Source organism: Paramisgurnus dabryanus, chromosome 11 (assembly GCF_030506205.2).
Source record: "Paramisgurnus dabryanus chromosome 11, PD_genome_1.1, whole genome shotgun sequence".
In the NCBI taxonomy this organism is placed as follows: Eukaryota; Metazoa; Chordata; class Actinopteri; order Cypriniformes; family Cobitidae; genus Paramisgurnus; species Paramisgurnus dabryanus.
Window position 1 is genome coordinate 20509496 of NC_133347.1, and position 23842 is coordinate 20533337.

Consider the following 23842-nt stretch of genomic DNA (forward strand, 5'->3'; position numbering starts at 1 on the left):
TTGATATTTCTTCATCACAGTGCTCAGGATTGTTTTTTTGGACCAAATATTTACATAAAGTTTAAGCAAGAAGCCATTGACTTGGGTGGTATACATTTTGGAATAATGAGGACAATGTCACCACCGTCAGACGGAGTTTTATTTGTTTTAAATGAATATGCTTACAATATGTTTCTTCAGTGCTGTTGAGTTAATAAATTAATAGTCTCTATTAATACAAAAATATGTTTAATAAATAAAAAAAACATTACTTTTTCTATTTAGGCTTAAAGTAAATGTTGTATGAGTAATAACTGGAACAGGGGAGGTTGCACCAGTAAATTGCTGAACAGCCAAGACCTTGGTCTATAATGAAATACCTTCAGATTTTGTAATTATCTAACTTTTTTTCAAAATTTAAAAATGTTTTATCCAAATTCCCAAGAATCACTGATAGGTCATTAAGAAGGATTGCGCCCTTAAGTCATTATGTAATGCGAACTTCTCAAATTTTTGTCAAAAATGTGCCGTTGATCTTAAACAAAGATTTTTTTATTAGAAGTCAATTTATTATTTTGTGTATACAGACTAAAATGAGCCTAAACCTTTTGCTAACAAGGATTTTTTGGTTCACTGGACAAATAATTTTACATTTGGCAAGGGGTTTAAAAATTCCCATCATGCACCGTGGGCTGTTTATTTCAGTGGTTAGTATGTTTTAAAAAAAGTTTTTTAGTGTTTGCTTTTTTATATATGCTGTAGCTATTGACTCTGTTAGTTAGCTGTTGTATTTAGAGTTGTTTTTTAATGAATGACATTAGATGATTGTCATCATGTTTGAGGTTTGTGTTTTCAGTGAAATTGCATGATACAATGCTATTGGTGCTGAAAGTGATTTGACCAATGTTATAGTCTCTCTGAGGATATATACTGTTTATTACCCTCTAACAATAAGTTAAATCACACTTTTTTTTCTTAATTATTTTTTAACTGTGTGATCTGATAAACTTAATTGAAGAAATCAGCATTGCATGAATGAACAAATTTACTTTGGCTAAATGTTAAAGGGGACATATAATTTTTCCATGTTTAAGTGCTTTAATTGGGTCCCCAGTGGTTCTATCAACCTAGACAATGTGAAAAAGATCAACCCAGGAACTTAGTTTTGGTAAACCATTCTCTGCAAGCATGTGAAACATTGGTCCATGAAATTTGGCTTCCTCTGTGAAGTCAGAAGGGGATAATGCCGCCCCTTAATCTGCACTATCCAACCAACACTGCCATTTAGTGCAGAGATCAACTCATTTGCATTTTAAAGGACTCACCCAAAATGGCACATTTTTGCTCACACCCACAAAAAATAGGTTTTCACGAAAAAAGAAAAACACAATTGTGAATTAGGTGCGTTTCCATCAAGTTATTCGAGTGAGTGACGTGGTATTGGTAACCTAGTAACCAACAGGAAACAAAACAAGGTACGCGTGAAAAATGGAGACAGGACTGCATGTAGTCGCGATGGGGCAAGTTATACATTTACTAGCAGTGCAGCTCGTAATTTCCTAACTGAATGCTGTGCACCAAAGAAGCAATGCAGCATTGATGAAGCCACTAGCAAGGGCATTAAGGCGAGCTCGAACTGATTTTGCCAAGTGGTTGATGTCCTCAGGGCAACATATTGTGTTGACCCAAGGACAACATTTTTCTAAATAAACCCTCCCAAAACCCCAACCCTAACCATAATCAAACCCTAAAATCAGAGGGACATGATAAGTGAAAAACAATGGTCTAGAAACAGCTAATCCTGGTTGTAAGCTTAAAGGCGACGTCAAAGGCGACGGCATTAAGGCGACGTCAAACCCCAAATGATCAGTCCTGTGGGTTTAATGTTTGCTACGTTAAAAAATATTCGGCAAATGCTTTTCCATTTCCCATAATTCGCATTTACTCTTTTTCGCACAAGTCAAAAACCACCTCAAGCTAGCATAAAAACTTTTTTGCAAATTATTAGAATTTTGGCATTTCAATCACTAGTTTTGATGCAATATTTCTAAATAATTATAAATATATATGCTCGCCGCCTCCTTCATTTTCATTCTGCAAGCTTTTGAAAGTAATGTGAGCTTATTTCATCAATTGCTCTGAAATATCAGAGAAAGCTCTTACGTATACATGTACAAAACACTGTGCAGCATGTTTACTAACAAAACAAGTAGTGGACTCTGACCTAATATTCGTTTGCTTCAATTTAAACTCATAATTTTTCCTGCTGACATTTAAACAAAAGCAGAGGGACTCGCCCACACACCACCCTCTCAGTAAACAAAACAGAAGCGGTCGAAAATGGATATGTTTAAAAGGACGGATTAAAACACCAGGTGTAAATGTGAATGTGTCTCTCTCGTCCACGTGTGATCCGATCGACCAAAACACATCTTAATACCAGGTATAAACTTCCTCTAACAGGAACCCTAAACTGTCCCCCTTTATAAAATAAAGTGACGTCCATGGACAGATTACTCACCCGGGTGTGAAGTGTGAGAGAGTTTGGCACTACAGTATAGCTTTCAGGAGAACTTTAAAAAAAAAGTCCCAAATCGAGAAAAGCTGTGCGGTTGTTTTCTAGAAGGTTGTGACATGTTTTGATTGAAGACGTTTGATATTTTGACATTAGAGATGAGGTACTGGATAAACAAGAAATCGTTTTACTCGAATTTGATTTATTGTGATGACTTGTGCTTTGGAAACATTTTAAACGTATTCAATTAAGCCAGCAGAGCTAAATCCAGCTTATGTGCCTTATGTTACTTGACTCTTATCCAAAAGAGTCAATTCTATCCAAGATTTTGATTCAGATTCACATCGGTGTCATTCGCCATGCTCCCCTGAGCGACAACACACGGTCTTGCATATGCTTGGAATTACACATGTCATCCAATCAGAAGAGAGCCTTACATGCCAGTTGGCACAGATAAATGTGTAAACGCTTCCTTCGCCATAACAGCCAATAAGAAGTGTTTTGTGCTTAATTATGAGCACATGCCACTCGTGATGGTCTAATTAGACCTGATGTGTGATTACACGACTCACTGCCATCTGATAGGCTGGTGAGAATGATGTCAGAGCAGCTGCCAAATACCCCAAGCAGCCCCTAAAATCACATAACACTTAACCCCTTAAGTGTTATGTGCACCTTTCGGTGTCTATTAAGGGATTCGTTCCAAACCTCTACGCTTCAATTCACATAAAAATCCTTAATAATCACCCTGCGTTTTCCTCTGTATTTAAGGTGTGATATCTGTCTCTTTGTTGTTGGGTAAGTCAGAAAGGGAGCTCCTCCAAAACTGCATGCTTTTTTGCAAGCCCATTGTTGTTAATAAAGTGCTGGAGTGCTTTCACGCCTCCCTGGCAAGTCCTGAGCGCTGCGGGGCAGGGGGGAGCCACAAACACACAGCCAACCACATCTGTGTTCATTTGACTAGAGAGAGAGAGAAAGACTTTCTGATGGAGCTGTAAAAACTACCTGCTTTTTTTAGTAATGAGGTTCTGGCAGTGAGAAAGAATGAGTTAGACAGCTTAGATTCAGAGAGAAGCGTATCTGAGTAAAAGTGAGAAACCTAGAAAGACTCCACACCCATCGATTCTCTTCTCTGGAGATTTTTAAAACATCTGACTCTGCAAACTTCCCGGCTACAGTGCATACTTTTTAAGAAGTTTGTCAAATGATGTGCTAATACTAAACATTTGAAACATGGTATGCAAGTGATGAAGTGTTATGACTAAAGTGTGCAACCAGTAAACATTTGTTAGCCAAGTCTTCACATTCAAAAAACAAAAAATATAAAAATGGTTGAGATGAGTGAAACTATTGGGCTTTTCCATTGTATAGTACCCCACGGTTTGGGTCGGTCAGCTTACTTTTGGGAGCTTTTCCACTGGGTAAAGTACGTAGTACCCGATTCTTTTTTAGTACCACCTCGGTCGGGGTTCCAAGGGACCCGAGCTGATACCAAAAAGTGACGTGAAAACACTGTAGATCACTGATTGGTCTGAGAGAATCGTCACCACCAGCGTCATCGCTATAATGTAAAATATTAGATTTACCTTAGTTATAACTTGTGCTGTCTCGAGTAAACCTGTTGTCATCTGTGCTCTGCTGTAAGTTCCCAAACTCCCTTTGAAGGATGAAAACATCCACAAGTTGAGAATCAGGGACACCATAACAGTTTTTTTCCAGATTTGCAGTTTGCAACGCGCACGTCTGCATATATGCTTAAACTTGTTGGTGTTTGTACAGAAACTGTCATGTGAGACAGAGGTAGTGATGCGATGTGCAAACATCTATTTGTGGTGGTCAATTTGAATTTTGTGGCGGACTGAGAAATAAATAAATGTATGGGAATGTACAACGACGCTCTCACATGTATGATGTCACAGCAGTAGGCAGCGCAAATATAATCCCTCCCACTCTAAAGTGGTACTAAACTCGCTAACCAAGCCAAAGTGAGGTGAGCTGGCCCGACCTGACCCAAACCAAACCATATATGCTGTAGGTACCTTTTTAGGTAAGTTGTGCTCTGTGCAGTGGCGGCCGTTGACTTCTTTTTCGAGGGCGCACGAATGTAAAGCTCATCAAAACATGTATTTAGCCCATTATGTGTGTGGCGCTTGTCATGTCAAATACATGCCTGCTGCAGACACTCCGAAAGGGGTTTATGATAAAAGAGACGCTCGTGCTTGCCAGATTCTCGCTTAATCTAATGTGTGATCAGAGTTTAGTGTTAAGGGAGTGTCTTGCTAGCATTTTGTGAACGTGAGCGTCACTTTTATCATAAACCCTTTCAACGCGTGTGCAGCAGGCACGTATCTTGACATGACGCATGATGCACATACATGCCACACACATGACACAACAAAATTTTTTTATTCCTACTTTTAAATGCTACTTTAGCAATTAGGGGGCGTGTACACCAAGGCATTTTTTCCTCCAGCCTGTATATGTTTCAATATGTTTTTAGCAGCTGGCGTTTTTTATCGTATTTCCATATGTTCAGCTCTGAGTGCCCAGAGTTAAAAAAAGTTTAACTGTAGGTGAAACGCTCAGCTTGGAAATGTTACTTTTTGATCTACATCAACGTGTCATATATTTTTTTTTATAAATTAATATTTTTCTGATTCCATATTTATTTTAAGTCAGAAACGTCTCCGCTGTGTCCTGCTGAAAGGCGCGGTGGGCGCGTGCAGCAGGTGACGCCAATTATGGGTCCTCCGAAGGTTAGACCATCTCATTTCAGTTCTCTTCGCGAACTTCTGAGGCTGCCACCTTGAAAGACCGAGTGCTCAACTTTTAAGGACACATGCTTAGAAGGTCGCAGCCCTTGAATTGGGACACAGCTACTGTTACACATGCGTTTTCTCTTTTAGCGGTTTACTTTCTCTTAAGACCTAAATGGCCATATTTATGAGTATACTTGCAAAGGCAGGAATTTTGATGCATATGTGTATATAGGGCCAATAAGCGGCAAAAAATACTCACGAGCTTAATGAGCAGCGGATGTGTGACTTGAGTGCGCTCTGCCTCTGCTTGCCTGCTGTGTCACATGGTTAGGTTACGCTCTTTGCGTGCGTTCAAAAATAGATTTTTTTGTTGTTGTTAAAAAAACAAGTTATTTCGAGTCATTTAACTCAAGTCCGAGTCAAGTCTCGAGTCATGAATGTCAAGTCAAAGTCAAGTCGAGTCTTTTTTTAATATTTGTCAAGCAAGTCTCAAATTTGCAACTTAAGTCTGACTCGAGTCAAGTCATATGACTCGAGTCCCCCATCTCTGGCGTGTCAGGGCCAAGTTGAGTGATTTAACTCAAACTGCAACAAAAGTCACTGTCTATTTACCTCCATCACTGCTGGTCTTCTCAAACATACACCACAAGCTGCTGCTTCTTTGGTGGTTGAGCTGCTTCTGTGGTTACACACGTGTATACAGCCTACCAGCAGTCTGCGTGTGTTTGCACATTGATGCGGACGACAACGCAGAAGTATATATGAAAACCGACGTGTAGCCTACGCCGTCATGGCTACGCTATAGGACGTACGCACAACTACTGTGTAATGAGCCCTTCAGTGTTCCTGTAGCTAAATTTTCAGAGCAATGCATTAAGGACCGGGTACTTTCTTTCGCCGTATACTTTCTTTTTGAGCGCATGCGTCCATGCAGCTTCCAAAAGTATACTCAACGTGGTTGAAGAGTGGAATTCCGAGTTTGGAATGTTCAAACATTTCTTAAACCACGGACCCTCCTCCTAAATACGAAAATGACATCATGCAGATGGCACACGTACGTGGACGGCCCTAGTATACCTTCGGCTTTAGAATCGCAAAAGGTCATGGATTCATATCCATGGATTCAACACATAATCAGCAACTGCATACCTGTAAGTCGCATTGAATTAAAACGTCTTGCATATGCATGAATGTAACAACAGAGTAAATTGTTTCCATCTAAGATGTAATGCTGTTTTAGATGTTAGCTAAAAAATGGCTTAACGTGGCAAGATCCCTGCAGCTGGACAAGAGATTGCTGTGTTTAAGTAGAAAGCAATGGAGGAGATACTTCAGTATGCTGAATAAGCTGCTTTTGTGGAAACAGCTCGTCACATAATAAACATACTGCCTGTCTGCTAACCTTAAACATGTTTTGAATTACATAAATATTTGAGTGAGCTATATTTGAAGTTTGCCGGGAATCATATGTCGTTACCTAAGAAAAGTCACAGACCATTTTACAATAGGCAGGATTCATTTTTGACTGCCCAGTTATTTCTGTGGTATCCACAAACAGTGGTTCACTGTTATAAAGTGTGTCACTGATGTCAGGATCATTACAGGTAAATGATTGCTTTACCAGGTGCATGTAATGCAAGTTTCTCTAATGAGATAGACATTGAGGTTTCGTCTGCTGGAGAATTTTAAGTAGTGTGTCTATGTATTTAAACTACACAACTACACAGTACTGAATGTACTTCACCGTCCCTGACTTTTTTAGGGAATTGATTACATACTAAAATGTGAAGGAATTTTACACAGCCCCTATTTTGACCCAGTTAGACTTTCCATGCTCTATTTTGCCCTCCTGGGAAAAATTAGCCTCTTAGTCACTTATTACGGTTAAAGCCCCAGTCTTAACCGAGAGGACCAGTCAGGTTGAGAGTGAGATTGAACTGTCCCGTTGTTGTAAAGGTTGAGGTGGGGTGGTGCCCCACTTGCTCATATGTTTCTTCTTAGCTTCAATAGAGCGAGAGAGCTATAAGGAGCAATGCAGGATTAAAGAAATCTTCTCACAGACACACACACTTTCACTTCGGACGAGGACCTTGTAGATAACTAGTCTTATACTGGTTTGTTGAGAAGAGGTTTGTTGTTGGACATGATTGGATTTTCTCTATATGGGTCATTCCACCGAATCAGTGCCATTTGCATGCTGTAACTCGTCAAAATGAAAGTTGAGATTTAAAAAAAAACTAAATCGAATAACACATTTTACTTTTTAAAATAAGTATTGGTAAATCTTATGTAACAATTTTTAACATGGTTTCTTAATGGATGATTAAGGCATTTATATAACAGGACTGAGTTTAGCATAGATTTAGCAAAATCATGCAAATATAGCTGCAGTAAATATGTGCTAATCAGTGCTAGCCTCTTGGGGGCCCTAAGCAGAATTTGTTTGGGGGCCTCCCTCCCAGCAATTTTTTAAATAAAAAAATACAGAAATTACAAACATTTATAAAAAGAACAAAGTTGCACATTAAGTAAGGGCTAGAATTAGCATTAGGTACAGAAATCAAATTAATCATAACACTGTCTTAATTGTATGAATAAAAGGGACATTCCACTTTTTTTGAAAATATGGTCATTTTCCAGCTCCCCTAGAGTAAAAAATACCGTTATGGAATCCATTCAGCTGGTCTCCGGGTCTGGCGCTAGCACTTTTAGCATAGTTTAGCACAATCCATTGGATCTGATTAGACCAATAGCATCGCGCTAAAAAATAAGCAAAGAGTTTTGATATTTTTCCTATTTAAAACTGAACTCTTCTGTAGTTACATTGTGTACTAAGACTGACAGAAAATTAAAAGTTGTGATTATCTAGGCAGATATGGCTAGGAACTATACTCTCATTCTGGTGTAATAATCAAGTACTTTGCTGATGTAACATGGCTGCAGCAGGCGTAGTGATATTACGCACTGCCCCAGAATAGTCCTCTGCAATTGAAAGTAACCAAGGGGACTATTTTCGGCCAGTGCGTGATATCACTTGCGCACTTGTCTTGAATTATTCTTTTATTCATTAGTATATATTCATTCATTTATGTATATTAATTGATTAAGTTATTTAACTGTAAAAAAAAGATGGGGCCCCAAGCAGCCTTTAGTTTGCTTATGCGGGCCGCCCTGGTGCTAATAGCATAAAGATACTTAGCAAATTCTAGTGATTTACCAAAATTTTTATTTTAAAATAATCCGATAACATCAAAGAATAATATAGGCAACAGGAATGAACATTAAAATTGAAATTCATAGTCATATCATCAATATCATAAAAAATACAGAAAAGAAAATGAGAAAAGTGACTTTTGATCGACACATGACCTTGAGAAGATCTAGATGATGTCACTTCCTCTTGAAAAGTGACTTGCGGGATATTACTAAATTTTAAGAGGGGGGAACGTGTTGGATAACATTACTAAGTGAAATCCTGGGGACATAACTAAAATGTGCATTTATCTAAAATATTATAACTTTTCAATAGTAAAAAAAATTTGAGCAAAGATGTGATATGGACCCACACGAAAATGCAAAAAATTTAAGATATCTAAAGAATTGTTTGCTTTATATTTAAAGGTAAAGTATAGCGTTTATTAAAGTTTTAAAATATTTAGTTTAAATTTAGTGTTAGATTAACATGCAGGACACTTTGCTTAATAATAAAATGTATTTTAGAGTTAGTTTTCTTGCATTTTTATACACATAATGACCTGGGGACAGAAATGTCTTTGATTCGGTTCAATGACCCATATCTTAAAATATATTATGCAGTTTTGTGGTTGTTACCTTCTATGTGCTAAAATGATCAATTGTGTTTCCGTTACACAAATGGAAAAGTTGACATTTCAACACCTACATTCAGATCCTTCTTTTCTCCGATTGACAGATACTTTTTTTAGTTAAAATGCCAAGTTTACACATATACACACACACACTATGTTTATCTAACTATACCCATGCATTTATTCACTTACATTCTTTCTCTTTAGATGTGTTTAACCCCTTCTGTACCCTTGAGGTTGAAACACGCACAACCAAAACCTTCCTATTCGTGTAACACTCTGGGCCCTATTTTAACGATCTGAAACGCAAGTGCGAAGCGCAACGCGCAAGTGAGTTTGTGGGCGGATCTTGGGCGCTGTTGCTATTTTCCCGGCATGAGAAATAACTCATGCGCCGGGCGCAAATCAATAAGGGGTTGGTCTGAAGTAGGTTCATTATTCATAGGTGTGGTTTGGGCGTAACGTCAAATAAACCAATCAGAACGCTAGCCAACATTCCCTTTAAACGCAAGGGCGCAAGTTCCATGGCGGGTTGCTATTATTATGACGGATTTACCAGGCGCACGCCAGGAGCGGTTCACAGCCGAGGAGACCGACGTTCTTGTAAATCCCAAGTTTGCCAGCATAAATCGGGCACGCCGTGTAACGGGAGGTGGATCTGCCTACACATGACCTGACGCCAGCAGAGGACATCGCTGCATCCACCCTCACCCCTGAAAGGGTTTGGGGCTTTGAAATCGGACCCAAGAAACGCAAGCAAGGTCCAACCCCAAAGTACTCTTACAAATCAAGTTCATATACATTAAGGTTTCTTATGAAAACATTTTAACTATTATTTACATAAAATAAACGTAATACAGCCACACAACAAAGTTATGAAAATATTTTTCTCGTTATTTGCATGAGAATAAATAAAAACTATCACCACAATGCTCACCACTATGATTCCCCTTATCTCGTGTATTAATATTTTTAAGTGTAACAATTTATGATTTGCAAAAATAACTGTTGCATCTGTGTAGATTAGATGCAAAGTGTATGCGCGTTGTGCACGCTATACATTATGGTCAAGCATGCGCCCTTAAAATAGCATAATGAACCACGCGCAACGCGCCACTGACTTTAGACTAGTTTTTTTTGGTTAGTAGCGCAATTGTTTTTTGAAACTGCAAAATAGCATAAGAGATGGTTTGCGCCGCAACACGCCTCCTTTTTGCGCTGAACCGCCCAGGGAACGCAAGTTCATTCCCTAGTTTGCTGACGTGCATCTGTGGAGGGAAAAACCCCGCTGTGCGCCGGCGCAAAATACGAATGATACATGCGTCACTGACAAAGTCAATTGCGCTGGGTGCAAGATAGAGCCCTCTAGGTTAACTAACAAGCAGCCCCGATTAACCTCACTTTGCAACAATGTGCGTCAGTGAAGATGAAAACACAAGCTGTGTTTATTCCAATCAAATAATTTAATGTGGCTGTAAATAGACCCAACATTAATAAAAATCGCCAGCTTTCCACATATTTCTCATCATGAAATCCAGGCTAATAATGATGTCATTAACTTCTGTTCCTGTTTTTAATCTGTGTGGAATACAGATGCACATGCCAACCTAGTCGGATCGGTCAGGTCCAGAATTGCAATTCTCCCCAAAATCTTTTCCTATCTTGAATTTTCTCCAGCTTGACTGTCTGGTGCGTTAGACATAGTTTCCAAGCCCTCCTACTGTAGTTCAAATATCTTTCATCTACCCAACTCAGCCCAATTCCATTCTGGTCTTGTATATGGGTCTTTTCTTTTCCCTTTTCCGACTAGCTGCATCCTGTTTAGTCACAGTGTGTGAGTCTAATTATTGAGAGGAGCCACAGATTAATTTTTGGAAATCGTGGATGGCATTTTTGGTTATGTTGGATGCAGAATAACTATCTTAAAATTAGTTTCTTAATGTATGGTTCTGCCGTTTGGACTGTGCAATTATATGTGTGTGTATTTAAAACGATGCCCATTGATTCATTGAATGATATTGTGTTTCAAACTCTTCAAGCTAATAATGCCAATACAGTGTTGTAACACAGCAACCTTTCATTAGCCAATACATAGATTACCATTGATACTTGGCTAAAATGCGTCTCATGTGATGAATTTAACCTTTTAGACTGAATGATGGATAGATTTTTACGACATGACATCTGTGATGGTTTATTTATCATTTTATAAATGCTTCTCTGTCTTTCAGAGTAAAGAGCAACAGCTTCAGGCCTTAAACCAAAGCAACAAAGTGTTCCTCTACTGCGCCTTTCTAGACTACAGGTAGGTTTTACAATATAAAGAAGTTTGTCAGTCTTGTTTAATTTTTAAGAATAAGCTTCACACTAAAAATGTTATTCATTATGCTGTTTGTATTCACGCTGATCCAAATCCATTCTAGACAGAATTTTTTTTTTAAATATTTGAGTTTTGTCATTGGGGAACAGATAATTCAGACTGGTAGTAAACAAGGATAACCAATTGATGGAAAGATCCACCTCGAAAGAACAATTTGTGCATTAATTGGACAGGGTTAATTCTCCCATGAATGCACTAAAGAGTCTTTCTTGCAGTTTATCTTTCAAAAGAGACTTGGATTCACAAGGAGCCTAGCCTGACGTTGTCATACTCAATTCTAGTCAGAATTTGAGTCTGATACCGCTCCATTGAGCTAAAATTATGAGGCGTGTCTCAACCGAAAAATGCCTCTGCACTCAATTGGATAGACATACGACCAATCAGAGCAACGGAGTGTGTGATGTTGAAATGGCGTCTTTAGCAGCCTGACCGAACTGCTAGTAATTTCGCTACAATGATACTAAAATCATTGTAATTATACTAAGTCTGAGTTAGCGAAGGTACATCAACACCTACTATGTTTACAACATTTCATTTATATCACAACATTAAGTATTTACTAAGTCATACAGTAAGACTATCTCTTACCATTTGAACTTCATCCCAGCGATAGCTACCCATTACGTTGGCTTGAAAAATATCGCTAATTATATCCATCTCGTCGTGCACGCCGAGTTGCATCGCTGTGATACCCATTTCAGTTGCTTCTTTAACTTTGTCCTCCATAGGAAGGACGGCGAAAACATAAACAAATGCCTTCGCGTTTCTCTGTTCCTCTTTTTAAATCAATGCTCTGTCGATATCTTTTAGAACAGACTCAATGTCAGAATCCACACATCTGAATTCACCAGCGGCAGCCATTTCATTGTAAACAGATTGAACACACGCGCTCTTTGGTGACGTGGTTGATACGTTACTGTTGATCACCTGTCCATCATCGTATAAAGCCCGCCCTCAAAATTTGATTCGTCGGCCTGTTTTGGTATTCGCATAGTAGCTCCTCAACGGTGAATCCCCAGACCGATCTTCCCCGTATTTCAAATCGTGGTGGGCGGGGCTAAGATCGGCTGGCACCCAGGCTACAAGGAGCCTGTTATTGATAAGGAACAATCTTGTGCAATAAGAAACTCACTTAGAGCCAATAAAGCAAAGCCAGTTAAGGACATTTTAAAAATGTTTATCAGTTATAATAAAGTATGTTTGATTTAAAGTGAGATTCATTGTTCTTGTCTTATCTCTCTCTCCCCCATTCTTTCTCATGCTCACTCGCTCTCAGAGCCTTAATAAATTACTGCATCCATGACGGACGTGAAAGATGGAGAAATAATATTTGTTCTCACAGAGATTAATGGGATCTTGCTTCAGTTTTGATTTCTTTTAAATAAGATGTGATTAATAAAGCTCTTGTAATACCATTAACATTGGTTGAGGGTGTGAATACATATGGTTTCAATATAACTCTAGCAGAAGTAACGCTTAATTAAACATGTGTAATGTGTCTGTTTCAGCTCAAAAGAGGGTGTGTGGTCCAATGAGGGATGTGTGAGAGCTGATGGAAACCTGTCCTTCTCCGTCTGCTTGTGTAACCATCTGACCAACTTCGCCATACTAATGCAAGTGGTTCCCATGGAGGTGAGGCACCCACATTGTCACAATCTGATGCCAGTCTTGAATATACTTTGGCAAACATGGTGTTGGTTTAAATGCTTCAGGAACTGAACAGCACATTTTGTGTGTGTGTAGGTGCGTGCGTGTACCTGGTAGTTAACACGTTGTAAGGACCAATTATCCCCACAAAGATAGGAATGCCAGTACATTTCTGACCTTGTGGGGACATTTTGAGGTCCCCATGAGGAAACAAGCTTATAAATCAAACAGAATGATGTTTATTGACAATGTGAAGTAGGAGAAAGGTTTCTGTGATGGTTGGGGTTTGGGTTAGGGGAAGGGAATAGAATAGAATATACAGTTTTACAGTATAAAAACCATTACGTCTATGGAATGTCCCCACAAAACATGGAAACCAGAATGTGTGTGTGCGTGCACGTGTCCGTGCGTGCGTTCGTGCATGTGTGTCTAACCTGGCTATAGAGAAGGGCCTGGTCAGTGGGCTTAAACAGCATGTACAATTATGGTTTAATGTAGACTGTAAACACATTTCCATTATCTTTAAAGTGCGTAAATTGAAATAGCGAATTAAAAATGTGCATGCCTTAAATTGCAATGGAAATTTTTTTCACATTTACAGGTCACCTGATGTGCGTAGTCATCACGTGATTGTTATTTAAATATGGTACGGTACTTTTAGTTTGAGGACAAAACATAAGAGGTGTATTCAACTTCAACAGTCAAAATGTTGTTTTAGTAAAATAATATTGTTTAATTAAAATGCTGTCATTTCACAAAACATTTTGAAAAATAACCTTAAAGTTTTACGCAAATCTTTAATGGAAACCCGGCTTGTAAGCTTTCCTTGTAATAGAAAGATAGGACATAAAGAAATATTTGTTATTATTCAAATTTAATTTATTTTATAATAAAGTCAACATACATATTAGTCAACATGTAAGTCGGATTTTAATTTAGTTATCTTCTAAATACAGAAATATTTTTTTAAACTGATTAAAACAATTCTGTGGAAGTCTTTGATTATTTTTTATTTATGCATTAAAAATGGTCATAATCAGGATTACACAAGGTCCTGATTATGACCATTTTTAATGCATAAATAAAAAATAATCAAAGACTTCCATAGAAATGCCAAATTTATTATTTATGAGAATGTATTACATGACTCATTGGAATGCTTGATTCTGATTGGCCAGTCGCAACATTTGCTGGTTTCTTATTCCTACATAACAGCCACTAAAACTAATAACACATGGTAACCTGGATGCTGCAAATCATTTTGACAGGTACAGTTTAATATTACACAAAAATTAAATATAAATATGTCTTTTAATAGCATATAAAACATTATATTTACAAATTATTAAACCAAATAGTGTGTCTTAAAATCGAAAGTAAACGGGTTTTTAAATAATTTCAAATCATTATTTAATGTTCCTTACCTTACTTATTAGGTAAATAACCATGAAATTAGTGGCATAATGTACAGGCAGCTGGTTGTGATTACGAAATATTCATGCGATAACAAACGGCTGCCTATGCATTATCCCTTACGTTATAAATGTTGCAATACATGTGTCGTAATTTATTTCACAGTGATGCTTCACGATCAATAATTGAATTGTGGTTGAATCAGCGACAAACATGTGCTATGAGTAAATCTGCCAGTCTCTCGATGACCTGCTTCTACATTAATTGATCTTATAAAAAAATTTGAATACACACATAGGTTTGGAAATCAAATTTCAATTTCGATTCTGGAATCAGATCTATAAAAAAAAGAAAGCGGATCCTTTAAATTTTTTTTATTTCAATTTCATTTGTCGATTCTGGAACGCACGGTCAAATAATTTTACTTCATATGCCCAGACCTGAGTCACCTGACCTATAGCCATGTACGCACAGTGTGCAGGATCGTTCACTCAAAAACTTCATTTTGCTAAATTTTCTGCTGTTTTCTGTTGTTGCCATCGTTTAGGTAGGTGTTACGCTAGGAGGGAAAATTATTAAAAAATCATTTTGAGCTTGCCTAGCATTTGTTTATGTTTTGTAGCTCCTAAATAAGTTTTATGTAGCCTCCTTTATTGTGTTCAGCTGTAATAGCACAAAATACATATTTCTGATCTATAAAGGCTTGACTGTTGTTGCTTTTCACCTCTGTGGAATCGAAACCAAGAATCGTTAGGAAACGAATTTGGAATCAGATCAATCAATTTTAAAACTATTCCCAACCCTATGCACACGTATGTAATATTGCTAAAAAAAAATCAATACAATGTTGTGAGAAAAAAAATCAATATATGATTTTATCAGCACAAGCCTAACAATAAGAGTAATTAGTATGTGAATTGACTAAACTGGTTTTGTGTGTGTATGATATGTTCCCAGATTATTCCAATACCTGCTCATTTTCTTTGATCTTTCATTTTCACTTTAATCTTCAGATTTCCCGATAAATGTGCATATATTACAAAAATAACAGCGGTCCTTGATGTTAGTGGAGTTTCTCAACATTCCTTACTTGAGCAATTAGGTCGTATCCCAGCAGGGTCACAGAAGTACTTTGATTATTGCAACGCTAAACTGTGTTACTCTACCGCAGCGAGCCAGCAACACGCAAAGCTCGAAGTTGTGATTGGATGAGGCACTCCGTAAATCAGCTGCAGAACTTTAGTAAAAGAGAAGATTTGGACACAGTTGAGACGGTTCTCCCCGGGTGACGTGCGGTATTTCGTTGCTAGCTCATTCGAAACCCGGTGTTGTATGCGAATGGCTCTCGGAGGAGGCCATGATTCAGAGCTGGGTGGGTTGAATGCCCTGGGTCGGATTTTGGCGGGGAGATGGAGCGTCATCTGTCAGGGAATGCTTGTAAATAACGGCCGCCTTTGAAATACAGTACCGGACAAGAACCGCAGGTTCATATTTTGCTAACCCTTGTCCTGTTGATTTATTCTAAGAGAACAAATTTAAGTCAGGCCCTGTCAGCATTAAATACTTACTAAGTAGGGACATAACATGTCTGCTAAGGAAAGAGACTGATTCTTTTACAGAGAGCTGCAACTGTACTGTACGAGCCAAACCGAGACACCCAGGTGCAGCTTGGCTCTTCTGCGTCTATCATCTGCATGTGTTTGTGGAGAAAAGCTGTCTTCACTCAGTCATGTAATCATCTTCTCTCGCGCTTTGATGCTAATGCCCGTCTCCGCCGGGGCTTCAATTAGCGGCTCACCTCAACGCTTCAAGACTGGAGGAGATTGTGCTTACTTTAGTGCTCTCCAGGTCCTCGATATTCCGGGCCTGTGATAATCACAAGGCAGGAAGCAAAGTTAATGTACAATCGAACCCAAGCACAGAAATAGAAATATGGGGAAAAGGAACTGCCTATAGATGCAACACTGGGTACCAATTACAGGCGACGGGTGAGAGGAGCCGTAACAATGCGGTGCAATTTCTCTATTTTAAGAGAAATCTGTTAATGTAGTGTATCTGCTCATTTTTTCTTAACTGTAAAAAAAATTGTTGCATTATTATTATTATTATTATGGGTAGGTAATATATTGAGTATTAGATATAATTGTGCCAAAGATGACAACAATAGGCCACAGAAGTCTTAAAAACTTTAGACTTTAAAAGTTAAGAAAGTTCATTTAAGGCATAAAATAAGTTTGACACCCCTGTAACAGATTGTAAATGATATCAGGCAAGTTTGTTTTTGATACAACTGTGATGTAACCGTACTGAAGTCATTTAATATTATACAAACATAAATCCAAGTTCAGCTGATCATATGGGACCTTTGACTTTACAATCAGTGGATTGTTGCCGTGCTACAATAACATCTGGGCTTTTAAGTCATGTAAAACCCCTGAAGTACTGTGCGGTAAACAAAGCCAAATTATTGACATACTGGTTGTATCTCATTGTTTGTGCCATTGTGTTTGACTCCTCCACAGCTCTCGAAGGCCCATCAGGTGGCGCTGTCAACCATTAGCTACATCGGCTGCTCTATCTCTATCTTCTGCTTGGCGATAACACTGGTCACCTTTGCCGTGCTGTCGTGAGTATCCCACAATGCACTGTGGATGTGCATAAGCTCATATGATCAATTGTAACATTATAGACCCTTTTACAGTTGGTAAACATTGTGACGTATTTGTGTGGGCGGGGCTTAGCTGGAGGCAGAAAGAGCCGCGGAGGCAATGTTGACAAGCTTAAACTAGCACGTTTTAGGAGGGATTTATTAAACATGGATGCAGAAGAAGTTTCGAATCTGTCCGAATATGTACAGTCACTGATTCTGCGGGACCGTGACAGCTATTTTTGTAAATTAACTCTCGCGATTTTAACCAGGTTTTGGATATTTCCTAGACAACATATGAATTACTTTCGGGTGGTTTCGGGAATTTTGTCAAGGCTTATTCTTATTTTCTAATGTAACCTATCGCTGGGCTTACTATGATTAGCAATTGAGATTATTTTAAGAGATCATTCAAACGATGGCACACACATATATTGCTGTATGTTTGTTTTACATTTAAGCTAAACAGTAGTGCGGTTGGTGACTTTGCGCCTATAAAACAGAAACTTTCTGATTTGTACTAGATAACCAACACAACAGTACATATGCATAGGTTATTTTACCTGATATGAAGTGTGCACTGCAAACACGAGTATTATTTATGATCGTCTCCGTCCAGTCTGTACGCCGTATTGCATTCAACCACAATTGTCTTCTTGATTTCTGTGAAGAAATGTCTGCCGGGATCTGGTAAAACTTTAGTTTTGAACCAAAAGTGCTGTTCCTTCTAATCTGGCAGCCAAAAAAACATCAAGATGACATTTTAAAGTCAAAACCTCAAACTTTTAGTGCGCCGGCTTTGAGTTCCTACTTATTTTTGCCTCCAGCTAGAGTGGTGACGTCACAGTGACGTGGGCGATTTAAAGGTCTATAATTCCTTTCAACGTGATTAAAGATGGAATGTATAATCTTGGCGCTATTTGATGTCATCATAAGGTTTCCCAAAACCTCCCTTGTCTGCTAATGGTTGAACCATTGTTACTTTAGTGCCACGGAACCACAAATATGGTGAAATATTATCATCTTGGGCCAGTTGTTCAAAAATGATCCATTTGGATTTCGGCTATCGGATTAGATCAGATTGGATGGGTTGTTCAAAACAAAAAATGGATTCTGAATTTGGATTTTATCACAAAATTCAATCTAAGTTTTTGGATCTGGATCAAATCGCCACTTTGTGTTGTTCAAAACTTTTTAGTAAGATTGGAATTTGTTTGATCCCAAAAATTTGGATTATTCTGATCCCAGCAGAAGTGGATTTCAGTAACAAAAATGCAATAAGCTTCTAAAATAAGTTAAAATACTAAAACCTGCAGTTAGTCTACAATATAACATTTCTGTCATGTAATATTTATAATGTATTATTTTTTGTTGAAATTTTGCTCTTGGTTAGTACAATTTTTATAATAATAAATGTATATGTATAACATTGGTCTACCATTTAAACCTTCCAATTAATTAAGAAAGAAAAAAAATTGTACTTTATTCGGTTGCACTATTTGTTTTTAAGGCAGAATGTAGCTAGTAGGTCGTAAGCTCTCCGTAAAGTAATGCGTTGTCGCATAGAATGATGTCTATTTTTCTTAACCCAATCACAAGCCGTCTAATAGGTTAACTGGAAATAGTCTGAACAGTACGTAATTTCAAACTCATTCTTGACTGGCCTAAACTGAAAGTTAAAAAAGACGATAAAGCATACGTTATCAAACTCAAATCATTACACTTTTAATTGAAAATATCTATCCCACACATGGAGGAGAAAATAAACAGGAAGAAATGTAAAATCTTATTTTAATTGATGGATACACAGACAACAAAACAGTTCTTGAAAACTCGTTGACGAACTTGCGGCTCTTCATAATCAATTACGAGCTCTTCGATGTGATCTAATCTGGCTGACATCTTATTCCGACCGTTATTCATGGACAGAGGCTTTCCGTAAATATTCAGTTACAATGTATTGTTACGTTTAAACTAAGTTTAATGGTGCAACACAAAAACATTTAGTAGTGCTTAAGTTGTAACTTAGTGTCCACAGTGTTTCCCATACATAGGCTCTACTTGGGCGCTGCGCCCAGGTAAATTGCGACCCGCCCAGGTAAAAAAAATCACTTTACGAATTTCCGTATTTTCTGAACTCGACTGGATGACCCGTGTTTTGGAGAGAGAGAGAGAGAGAGAGAGAGAGAGAGAGAGAGAGAGCGCGAAAGAGAGAGCGCGAGAGAGAGAGAGCGCGAGAGAGAGGTGGGGGTCGGGTGACCGTGAAGATGATGCACGCGTCATAAACTCATCATCCAGCGCGGCAAACTGGATCAACTGCAGCAGCACATACGGAGCAGCCAGGGAACACACTGCGACCAAAATGGTCGCATATGCTTATGTGCATATGTGTTTATAGCATCTAAGTTGGCTTCATTTTGCGTGCAAGCACGTTGTGTCTCTCCGGTTGAGTGTCCGTTCACGTGCTCTCTGTTTCTCAATGAATTGGGCGCGACGCGAAGCAACCTCAGTGTCACATTGTATCCTTTCATGTTTCTGAACTTGAGCAGAGTTTTACCATTAGAGGTCTTTCTTCACTGAGGACGCGGGACCCGTACGGTTCCGGGTTTATATTTTAAATGGTCAGATGGGTCCGGGTCGGTCCTAGTTCATTACTTCGGGTCCCAAGTCTGATTAATATTGTGTGTAAAACCCGAATCGATCGGAGAACGGCCGTGAGCGCTACCGCGCTAAAGCTCGAGTGCTGTTTTAGCGTGCCTCCGGTTTCTATGGCGATAGCAACTGGCTCTTGTCACGACCACGCGCCGCTTCATTTTCTTTATCCCATTTTTTAATAATCTTACTATTAATAGACAATATCTTTACTAAAATCTAAACAGTTTGCACAGAGATTGTAGCAAAAAGCAGTGCTAATACTGAATGAGCAAAGCTCTAGCTGACTCAGGATATAAAAAACGCAAAGCTGTAATGTAAAGTCTGTCATCGGGACAGCAAGTAGACTTTTAAATCTGAAATAATTAGTGGATTAAGCTTTTTTTAATCGGCAAAAGAGAAATAGAAAGCAGAAGCAGTAAAAGTGCCTATCTTATAGAAGTTATTAAAATTATAACATCAGTCACATTTATAATCTATAGACCTGCACTGTCTATATAGGCTATAGTATACATAGTATTGTATATAATTGAGTTTGATAAAAGGGGTCATCAAATTGCTTCATATATCAGTGCAAAAACATCAAGTGTTTTCGTGGTGCTTTGACAAACAGTGTCAGCTTTGTTTATGGCAAAAAAAGTTTGGGGTGGTTAGATTAATGAACTATAATGTGAAATTAATATGAATGTTTTATAAATCAAAGTATTGTGTTGTGTCACACATTATTAGTTCTTTGTTACATGTATAGTAGACCATTTTTTGTCGGTGGATAATAATGATTGCCCTTTTCACCAGCTACCACCACAAGTAAATTTCAGATCTGTGGGAAACACTGGTCCATTTATGTCGTAACTTACGCACAGCTGGTGCAACCGGCCCCGGCCCATAGTTGGCACTAGTTTTCAACATCAATAAAGTTACAGCGTTTTTACTTATACCACTACTTTGTGAGTAAAAAAATAAGAGAACACATTAATTTTACTGCAAACTACTGTACACCTTTATTTCTTATTTTTCTTCATCATTACTGTTTTTAATACATGCTTTTTCCTTGTACCTTTTGCTATGCATATAGGTCTGTAAGCACCATTCGTAACCAGCGGTACCACATTCACGCCAACCTGGCGTTTGCCATCCTAGTCGCTCAGATTCTGCTGCTCATCAGTTTCCGCTTCAGTCCAGGAATGGTGAGTCTAACGCTGTTATAACTTCATCTGTGAAGTGTTCAGCACAGCCTCATCCCGTTACCATACGAAACACTTTTGGATCCACACTGAAGTTGACATGTTGATGAACTTGTCAAATGACTTCATTTAAAATGCAATATTTGGTTTAAAACATTACATGTTTAATTGTTTGTTGTGTATTGTGATTATGATAGCGTCATTGGTTTCAGAAACAATAAGTCGTAACTTTAAGAATAAGAGATGACTCCAGCGATCCTCTTACATGCTTGCAACATTACGATCAGATTAATATAATACTGAGGTAATTTGATTTCGCCTCATTTATCTGATGACCTGGAGGAACTGTCGCTGCAGGCGTTTAATTACATTGTTGAGTTGGTATGAAATCCCTAAACTTAATGGCTGTCTCCAAAATCCAATAGTTTTTTGAGTAGGTAAAAAATGATTCAAATTTAATTCATTAATCTGTGATGATTATGTTCTCTTTCTCTCAGCTTCCATGTAAGATCATGGCTGTGCTGCTGCATTTTTTCTTCCTGTGTGCGTTCGCCTGGATGCTAGTGGAAGGACTGCATCTCTACAGCATGGTGATCAAGGTGTTCGGCTCTGAGGGCAGCAAGCACTTTTATTACTATGCTATTGGATGGGGTGAGTCTGCAGAACATTATTGGTTGAATTCAGTACTGTAAATAAAACAAACGATTTAATAAACTACTTCATTGTTCAATTGGATTGCAGGTGGTTAGCGAATAAGACACAGATTTTTCTAACTGAAGTACCATGCGCATAAGTGGCACATTAGTAAATTTATTCATGTAGACTACACACACATGTTCAATTACAAAGATGCGCATGAACAAACACACAAAATCAAACATGCTGAGAAACAAAACACCAAATCAGTTTCACTCGCCTCAGATGACCCAGCGTAAAACACAAACCAGAGAGTCAGATGAGGTCGGCCCACCACAGGCATCGGTCCTGAGACAAATCAATCAATTCTCTTTAGCCGTGAATGATGTGGCCATATTGTTTAGGAAAGGGAGGGAAAGAAATTTGAACAAATATATCAGTGCATTAAATCTTCGGTGGGTCGTCTTTGTTGATGCTGTCATCAATATTAATTGAGTTGATAATAGGCCACATGTGCTCTGTTCGAGTTTTTCTCTCTCTGGTACAATTTATAATCCGCCTTTTGTAGCTGTTTGATTTTATCTGTTTTTTATTATTTAAGGACAGTGCCAGAGCTATAAGGCGCCATAAAGCAATGCCTATTTGGATTGGAACATTCATTAGCACATGCAAAGTTGGAACAGTGATAACTGAGGGCGTTTACATGATGTTGTTCAATACTTAATGTGTAAGATGAATAGATATTTTTATTTATACCCTAAGCCAGGGGTTTTCAAACTTTTTTGTCAGCCAAACCCCCTTGACTTAAATGAATCACTTGAAGTACCTCCTGAGATTTTAAGTATATACATACATATTGAGGCGGTTTCCCGAACAGAGCTGTATCCAAGTCCACGACTAAAATGCATATTTGAGCTGCCTTATTTTAAAAACACCTTGTACTTACTTATCTTAACTTATGTCTAGGGATGCACCGATCCGATATCTGGATCGGGTATCGGGGCGATCCGGGCCCTTTTTGCTGGATCGGATATCGGACTAACAGGACCGATCCAATTTCCGATACTATGCATTACCCGTAGTTGTTACTAACAAGCGATCAAAAGGACAAAGTATTATAAAAGCAAGCACCGTAAACGTATGTATGCACTATATTTAAAGTCTTCGTAATCAATCTATAGTCTATAACTTCAACAAGCACACATTTAAAGATATTAAAGTTCACATAACCTCTTAACTTACTCGCACTGGTGAAGCGGACGGATGAAACGCGTAATTCACACACGCACACACATGATAACTGTAGGCTATTTTAAAAATCTGATTTTATAAAGTCTCAGTAAGCCTTTGGATGGATGCAATTCACTTGTGCTGAACACAGGGCGAATCTATTCTCCTTTTTATGAACTATCCATTGCGGTCGAGCAAGGATTCCCAAAGAGGATGCTTCAAGAGCATCAATTCTGCGCACAGGAAGGCATAATCGTAGCGTACAGGATGATTAGGTTCATCAATTCTGCACCCGGGATGTGCAGAAAAGTTCCAGTCAAGCGCATAATTCCCAAAATAACCATCTGCACACTAAAGCTTTTTTTACTGTGACAGTTTTGCGCAAATAATGAAAATATATTTATCATATTTATTTAATCAAACGTCCCCATTATATGTTCCACTAAACACTGCCATTTGATTAATATATAATGTTCTTGTAACTTGTAAATCATTTTAAATTATTGGTTTTTAAATATAAAATTATACAAGATGTAGCAGAAAGCACTCTACACATTTAACAATTTTATTATTAATTTAACAATGGTATCGGATCGGTATCGGGTATCGACAGATATACAAAGCCCAGGCATCGGGATCGGGACTGAAAAAGTCGGATCAGTGCATCCCTATTTATGTCAGTGCCATTGTTTTGTCTTAAGATCCACACCTGTATTGTTTTTGTAAGATTTTTTTGTAAAAACTACTTAATTATCCTATTATAACTAAGGCCTATATTGCTAAATTAATCGAAACCTTTCTGAGAAATCGCCCCGTTAATTATAGTGATACATTTTTCATCTACTCACACAAATCACCAGCGAACCCCGGTTTTGGAAACTCTGCCCTAAGCCTGGAGATTCAAGGGGGTCCCCATAAAAATTTCAGAGAAAAAAGCCAAAGATAAATTTTTAAATTTCTTTATATATATTGC

The 23842-nt window shown here is 38.2% G+C and overlaps 1 protein-coding gene across 2 annotated transcripts in view; it reads left to right on the forward strand.

The window, feature by feature from the left end:
• adgrd1 (adhesion G protein-coupled receptor D1) overlaps positions 1 to 23842 on the forward strand; it is a 71592-nt gene that overhangs the window by 37653 nt on the left and 10097 nt on the right. For both annotated transcript variants that reach the window (XM_065247348.2, XM_065247350.2), the window contains 5 exons: positions 11312 to 11385; positions 12969 to 13092; positions 17043 to 17146; positions 20895 to 21006; positions 21501 to 21654. In XM_065247348.2, coding sequence (XP_065103420.1) covers positions 11312 to 11385; positions 12969 to 13092; positions 17043 to 17146; positions 20895 to 21006; positions 21501 to 21654 — 568 coding nt within the window. The remainder of the gene's footprint in view (positions 1 to 11311; positions 11386 to 12968; positions 13093 to 17042; positions 17147 to 20894; positions 21007 to 21500; positions 21655 to 23842) is intronic.